Source organism: Coffea arabica, chromosome 10c (genome assembly GCF_036785885.1).
Source record: "Coffea arabica cultivar ET-39 chromosome 10c, Coffea Arabica ET-39 HiFi, whole genome shotgun sequence".
In the NCBI taxonomy this organism is placed as follows: Eukaryota; Viridiplantae; Streptophyta; class Magnoliopsida; order Gentianales; family Rubiaceae; genus Coffea; species Coffea arabica.
In genome coordinates this window covers 6,416,909-6,424,397 of record NC_092329.1, presented here as the reverse complement: position 1 = coordinate 6,424,397, position 7,489 = coordinate 6,416,909, and the positions used below count along the sequence as shown (strand labels likewise).

Sequence of the window (7,489 nt, the reverse complement as noted above, 5' to 3'; positions counted from 1 at the left end):
TGCCTCCAACTTTTGATAGGGGAGGTCAGTGCTATTTCAAAATTGATAGAGGAGGTCCATGCTATTACTATAAAAGTCGGGGGAGGTTTCTGCAATTATCCCAAAAAAAAAGTGTAAAAATGGTCGCTGTAGAAATTTTGTCCGATCTTGACAATTTGTTTATCAGATTGTATATCTAGTGCTCACGGTCACGAATGAAGGGCTCGTGATGGCTGTAAAACATTGAAAACGACTCCTATAGCTAAAGACCAATGAAGATATTACAGACATACAGGCACACGGAAAAGACTTTTCGTGTAAATAATAATGGATTGCATTTGTTAATTATCCACAGTCTCATAATGAATCGCCATTGGAATTTGGAAACTTGTTTTAAGTCAAGCACATGGAATTGGACCTGTATTTTGTGCTTACCTGTCATATTTACATCAGTCTAAAATGAATTATTTTTAAATTTTTTATAGTACAAGTGATAGGTTTCGAATTCAGAACTACTTGTTTTACTCTCTCACTCGTACCAGTTAATCCATCCCTCTTCCAAATCTAAAATGAATTCTGAATATTCATGAAGATTGCAAAGCCGTTCTGAGGAGTTAGTGATAATAATGGTTAATTACTCTCTTGTATTGACTATGATTGAAGCAAAATTTGGTATTTGGAATTGAAAATTCCACAAATTTGTTAGAAGAGATGAATTTGAAGATGGCAAATTAAAACCATAAAAGAAATCAAGAGTAAGTTGAAAATTAAGGGGAAGCTAATCGAACCCCACTCAAATCTTTCGTACCTTTATTTTTGTTTGCCCTTTTGGAAGTTATTGCATTATTATTTCTTGTCCTGCTGAGTTTGAAAGTCAAATTGACTGGTCCATAGGGAAGGTAATATAGCAAAACTCACAATATATAGTACTGGCAACTGGCAACTTGCCAATCCAAATCGAAAAAGGATATGGGCTCAAACGAAAAGTGTAATAAGTTTGGGACTTCATAAGTTAATTGCATTTGGATACGACCAAGCTCAATATCTTCTAAAGTTTGCACTACTGATTGAAGGGGAAAAAAAGAAAGACTTATTGAGTTTGATTATGAGCTTCATGTCTTTCTTGATTTAGTACTTAATAACACATCTCAAAAAATTTCATGAAAATGTCGTAGAAAATGTTATAAAAACATTTTGAAATTACTTAATAGAAGATACGACATGCATTTGAATTTGATTAACAAAGAAAGAATTATAAAGGGGTGAAAATGCCCTAAGAACAATAAGAAAGTGTTCATCAAATTTAAAAAACATATAATTTCATTCACAAATGACTTAGAAATGTCAAGAATAAATTCATCCTCAATTTGAGTTCGACTACTAGTCTTTTATATCTGTTACCATAACATAGTATAGTCATCATTGTGTCACTCTAATCCTTGTTTACCATTTTCCATAATATCACGTAAGGATCAAAACGAGGAAAAACTTCGAAGAAACTTAAAAGAAAATCTTACTAATAGAACAAAAAAAAAAGATGCAGGGCTTTTTCTGAAATTCTGGACTAAAAGGAAGGGGTGGATTGCAAAAGATGCCTAGAAACCATAAAAGCCAGTTCCCGCTTCTGGCGTGGGTGTGTTCTCTTTTCTCCTCGTCTTCTGTCAAAGAAGACCCCCTAAAACACACTCCAACCAGACAGCGACAAATTGACATTTATTACCACCCTAATATTTTCTCTCAATTTCTCTCTATTCTCAATCTCCTCTGCTCACTTTTCAAGCTATCCTTTCTCAGATCTGTGAGTCCCCCACTTTCATTTCTTGTCATTCCATAATTCATGGCATGTTGCGTTTTCCTGAATTTATTCCAGTTAAATTTTTATTTCGCAATTTTTTTGGGTTTAGCATTGCGTTTGATAAGAATATATGACGAAATTTCTGTCATTTCATTTTTTTTTAGCTAATATGAATTGTTCTGCAAGTATGCTTGATATTTATCTTCCTTTTTTGGGTTGGCAAAGTCTCAAGCATTAGTTGGTGATAGTTTTTGGTCTTATTGTTATGTTTTTTGGGGGTTCAAAATTGCTTAAATTTGATATTCTTAGTTCCTTTCAGCTTCTATATTTTTATTTTGTTTTTTCTCATGATATTGTACATGTTCCTGGGGTATAGCTATGAGTTTCCGTGTTGGATTAGTCTTCTTTGCGGATTTTGTGGCCCCAATTTGAAGGTTTAATCCGTTGTTCTGGCTTGAGACCACAGCCATTATCAACAATTTGCTGTTAAAATTTTGTCAGACTTTCAAAAGATTCAAGCCTTCAGTGATTTAGAGTGTTAATCTTAGCTTTTGAAAGCTTGTTTGCTGAGTATTTGTTTAATTTGAACCTTTCACATTCGTTTTGTCAGATTTTCATTTATGTCCACTTTTTTCAGAAGTTTTGAAATAGATGACCGAAATCTCATACTTTTTCTATAGACGAATCACTAGCTCAGTGCTAATAACTTTCAAGTAGGAATGTGATTTATTTGATACTGTTTGTAAGAGTTCCTTTGTTGTTATTACATTGAAATGAACTGTTTGTGGTGCGTGAAAACTGTATTCTGGTTGGTTTAGCCAATGCATTGAAGTAAAATCTTGCTAGTACTTATTTTGGTTTGCTTTTGTGATATTTTGACAGGCTGCTTTTTGTTGCTACCTTTGTCTTGCTGGCCAGTGAACCTCATGATAAGTGAATCGAAAGTATTAGCTTAGCAGGAGTTGGTGGAGTTTATATATAGCTTGGTCATGGAAAAGGAAGAATCAGTTGAGAAAAAGGCAGCTAATTCTTCAAATCCAGGAAAGGAGGGTGATAAATCTGATTCTCCTAAAGAACACAATGAAAATGGACTTCATATGGAGCAACATTTAGATAGTAACTTGGCATCTCAAGTGCTGGAGGAAAATGCACCTGACACACGAATAGATGAACATGAAAAAGAAAGTCCTACCAAGAAAGATGTCATAGAATCTCCAACTAACAAGAGTGAGAAAGGCCCATCTGACTTAGTGAAAGGTGAAGATGGAAAAGAAATCTCTTCAGAGGACGGGAATGTAGATTCTGTACGTTGTAAAAAGTCAGAGGAGGAAATAGTTGAACTGCAGAAAGAACCACTAGGATCACGGAATGGTAGTGAAGAAGCCACTGAAGCAGGTAGTCAAAAGACACACAGTAATTTGGGTGAAAAGGAGGCTGGATATTCAGAAGGAACAACCAAGAATCTTGAGGATATTCTTTATGAAGAGGAAGAAGAGCCCATCTTCGATGGAACTGAGCATCCTGGTATGGACCCAAATAGGAGTTCATCTGGTAGTTCCATGGAGAATGAGTCAGAGACACAAGGATATGCCTGGCCTGAGAAAGCAGTGGCTGTCAAGAACTTTGTGAAGGAGAAAAGTGTAGTTGCTGTCTCCAGGCTTCTGCGTCGCCTTTCTGGGAAAAGTAATGATGGACAGGATGATCCTGATGAGGAACATGAGAATAATATTAGCAACAGAGAAAAAAAGGAGGTTGCAGGTTCTTCAAGAGAAAGTGCAGCCCATGAGTCTTCTCCAAAAACTGTAGAACGATATGGATGGAATCCCCTGAGCTTAATTGGGATTTCACGTGAGGCTGATGCAGATAATAAGGATGAACAAGTGGGGAATGCAACAGTCATAACAGAACCACTGCCCATGAAAGGACGTATCATATTGTACACAAGGTTAGGATGCCAGGATTGCAAAGAGGCAAGACAATTTCTTCATAGGAAAAGACTCAGATACGTTGAGATAAACATCGATGTATACCCTGGAAGAAAGTTAGAGCTTGAAAAGATTGCAGGATCATCTTCTGTTCCTAAAATTTTCTTTAACGAAGTACTTATTGGTGGTTTGAGTGAGCTAAGGAGTTTGGATGAGTCTGGAAAGCTCGAGGAGAAGATTGAATATGTCATGTCTGAAGTACCATCATTTGAAGCTCCTCTGCCACCACTGTCTGCTGAAGATGATCTGTCTAGCAGTGGTTCTATCGATGAGCTTGCTCTCATTGCTCGAAAAATGAAAGAAAATATTATTGTTAAGGATCGATTTTATAAGATGCGCCGTTTCACTAACTGTTTTCTTGGTTTAGAAGCTGTGGATTTTTTGTCAGAAGATCAATACTTGGAAAGGGAAGAGGTAAGTTACTTTTTCATTTTACCTTTGCCAAGCATATCCACTGGTTGATCATGCTATAAACTTTGTATTGACTTCGTGGTTTTTTGCACTTAATGCTTTATGATACTATCTTCTGCTGCAAACATTAATCGATTTAATGGTTCCATCATCATTTTAGAGAAAATATTGTGTTCATTTGGATAGTGGATTATTTGCACAAATTTATTTGCTTGCATCATAAATACATTCTTCACCCACATTTTATCTCACATACATCACATCAAAAAGTGCTACAGTATTTAAAAAAAAAACTTATCACAAGTAATTTACCATCCAAACACACTCATTGTTTCTAAATTTTGGCCTTGTTCTGAAGAGTGCATGGCTTTATTAAGTTCTCAATCCTGGAAACTGTATCATGCTTTTAATGTCTGTCATATGGCTTTGACATAAATCCTTAGGCTTAAGTTTTTCTTATATAGAAAATTGTATTGTTGCAACATTTTGAATTTCATGCCTATAACTATCAATGGCTTTCTCAACGAGCCAAGTTCAAGTGTTTTGCAGATTAAGTTCTCTATGTTAAAATTCTTGTCCACATATCTGCAACACCAAGGCACTGTTTTTCCTTCTTCAAAGATATTGTGATCAGTGGGACTAACATTCTGGAGATTTTATAAATGGTTGGTCAAATAGCCTCCACAGTGCAAATACACTATAGAGGGTAGGAGACACATGTTCGGAATAAGGCTATTTCATATCTATCACTACTTAGCTCTTGCAATAATTTGAATACAAGCTTTGACTTTCTTTTGGATTTTCTTTTTGCTTCTCATTATATTTAACATCAAGCTTTACTTTTCACCATGTAATTTACTCATTGTTTTGGCTTTAAGTTTTAGCTAATAAGTGTTAGGTCATAAAAGACTTGGCTGTAATTTTATTGAATTTGCACTTCTAGTTTTCATCTCTGTTTTCTAGATTGTGGGAAAAAAAAAGAAAGAAAAAGAGCTGAGGAACTTAGATAAGGATAAAAAAAGGAAGTATAATTGTGTATTTTCTTGCACTTTCCGATTTAAATCTTGTTACCCACTAATTTTCCATTTTCTGGTGCTATAAGTAGGCTGTTGAATTTGGTCGGAAGCTTGCAAGCAAACTCTTCTTTCAGCATGTTCTCGAGTGAGTTATCTAAACTGTTTTGATGTTTTCTGTATTTGAGCTTCCTCCCCATGGCATATTATAGATTTGTTATAATGTGCTTGCCCAGTGAGAACGTGTTTGAAGATGGCAGTCACTTGTACCGTTTCCTTGATGATGACCCCCTTGTATCCCAATGCCAGAATATACCAAGGGGTGTAATTGAAGCCAAGCCAAAGCCCATAATTGAAATTTCATCAAGGTTGCGATTTTTGTTTTATGCTATCTTAGAAGCTTACACTTCAGAAGATCGGAAGCATGTTGATTATAGGAGCATCCATGGGAGTGAGGAATTTGCAAGGTTTGTTGGCACCCTTGGATTTGCTGCATAATTTGAATATTTATCTTCTATTGGCCTGAAGTAAACCTTGGCCTTGACTGCTAAAAGCACACACCTGCTAGGTACTTGAGGATAATTGAGGAGCTTCAAAGAGTGGAATTACATGATATGCCAAGGGAGGAGAAGCTTTCATTTTTTATTAACCTCTATAATATGATGGCCATTCATGCGATACTGGTGTGGGGTCATCCTTCTGGGCCACTTGAGAGAAGAAAATTGTTTGGAGATTTCAAATATGTCATTGGGGGCTGTACATATTCACTCTCAGCTCTCTATAATGGCATTTTAAGATCCAATCAGAGGCCACCTTATAATCTGACTAAGCCATTTGGAATCAAAGATAAGCGTATTAAGGTAAGTTACTCTCTATTTTTGACATTCTTTTCCATTGTCAAGAACTTACTGTTGAAGATCGTGATCATTAAGGCATTAAGGAATTAGCTGTTTGGTCCCTTAACAGGAAGAGACTTTTGTTGTTTGATGGAGCTTTAAGCCAAGCAACAACCATGTCTGTTCCTGAAAATTTCATTCTAAACTAGTTCTTCTGAGCAACAACCTCTGTCCATTTTTTGGAAGTTCAAGTCTAGGCAAATTAGAACTGGTTATATATGGCAAATCGACTTTGCCTAACAAAATTTCTGTAGCTTTAAGACTGAATTTAGGAGATTTAACGTGCTAGTCATGCTTGTTAATTGTCCTTTGCATCCTCAACTTATTTTATTTCTTATGAACTCTATGCACATAACTTCATTCCAGTCATGGATTTTATAGACTTGTCAATTTGAGTAATCATTTTTTTTTCTTTTATCAGATGATTCTGCCTTACCCAGAGCCTCTTGTCCATTTTGCTTTGGTTTATGGTACTCGATCTGGGCCAGCTCTTCGCTGCTATTCACCTGGGGACATTGATAAACAGTTGATGGAAGCTGCCCATAATTTTATAAGGAGTGGAGGACTCATTGTTGACTTAGATGCCAAGACTCTGTATATAAGCAAGATATTTAGATGGTATGTAGTTGTTTTTCTGTTTCAGTACTACAATTTGTTTCTTTTTTTCTTGCTTTGACCACAACTATCCGAGTACATGCATGATGTAGTGATTAATTGGCTTGTTCAGTTGACTAGTTTAAAAGTTTATCTGGTACTGCCATGCTTTCTACTCAAGAGTCTAGAATAAAGCTATCTCATATGGCAACATGCAGGTATAGTTCTGATTTTGGGAAGACTGAAGTTGAGGTGCTGAAGCATGGTGCAAACTATTTGGAGCCGGAGCAGTCTCAGACATTGTTGGAGTTGCTTTCCAGTACTCAACTGAAATTAGTTTACCAGCCGTATGACTGGGGTCTGAACCATTAGTTTATCTTAGCATCAATGCCAATTAAATGTATACTAGTCTAGTACTCTAGTCCTTGTAACTTTGGTTGCTTTGAGTCGCCATTTGTTTTTGACTGGCTCATGGATTTGGTTACTGATACTAGGCCATGAGGAACGCAATATATACATGACTTTCATTTGTGGAAACACCACATACAATAGTTCTGATAAGAGGATCAGGTACCAAAATTAGCTTCCCATTTTCTTATTTCTTCTGCACTTAAAAAAGTTCTAATTCCTATTTCTTCTGAGTTGATAACCAATCTCTCTGCTTCTGGTGTTTTTACACTTCTTTCATAGGGGTTTGAGCTTTGAAAGAACAGTGAGCTACGGGCTTTGAAGTGTGACTGCGGATTTGTTAGTCTCATTGTAGTCATCTTTCTTTCTTAGACCTATAGGTGGCAAACCAATCCATTTAATTAAATT

The 7,489-nt window shown here is 36.1% G+C and overlaps 1 protein-coding gene across 1 annotated transcript; it reads left to right on the top strand.

Annotated features, from left to right (window-relative positions):
- Positions 1–1,625: 1,625 nt before the first annotated feature.
- Positions 1,626–7,210, top strand: LOC113715084 (uncharacterized). The gene is made up of 7 exons (XM_027239250.2): positions 1,626–1,777; positions 2,657–4,173; positions 5,276–5,331; positions 5,420–5,650; positions 5,752–6,043; positions 6,501–6,697; positions 6,892–7,210. Exons 2-7 carry the CDS (start codon positions 2,764–2,766, stop codon positions 7,043–7,045), a joined length of 2,340 nt encoding a protein of 779 aa, XP_027095051.1. The 5' UTR covers positions 1,626–1,777; positions 2,657–2,763; the 3' UTR covers positions 7,046–7,210.
- The last annotated feature ends 279 nt before the right edge of the window (positions 7,211–7,489 follow it).

Excerpts from the sequence above, each read along its gene's own strand:
- LOC113715084 (XM_027239250.2), top strand. The coding sequence starts at position 2,764 with ATGGAAAAGGAAGAATCAGTTGAGAAAAAGGCAGCTAATTCTTCAAAT. Across the intron at positions 4,174-5,275 it reads AATACTTGGAAAGGGAAGAG|GCTGTTGAATTTGGTCGGAA; the intron begins GTAAGTTACTTT and ends TGCTATAAGTAG. Across the intron at positions 5,651-5,751 it reads GGGAGTGAGGAATTTGCAAG|GTACTTGAGGATAATTGAGG; the intron begins GTTTGTTGGCAC and ends CACACCTGCTAG.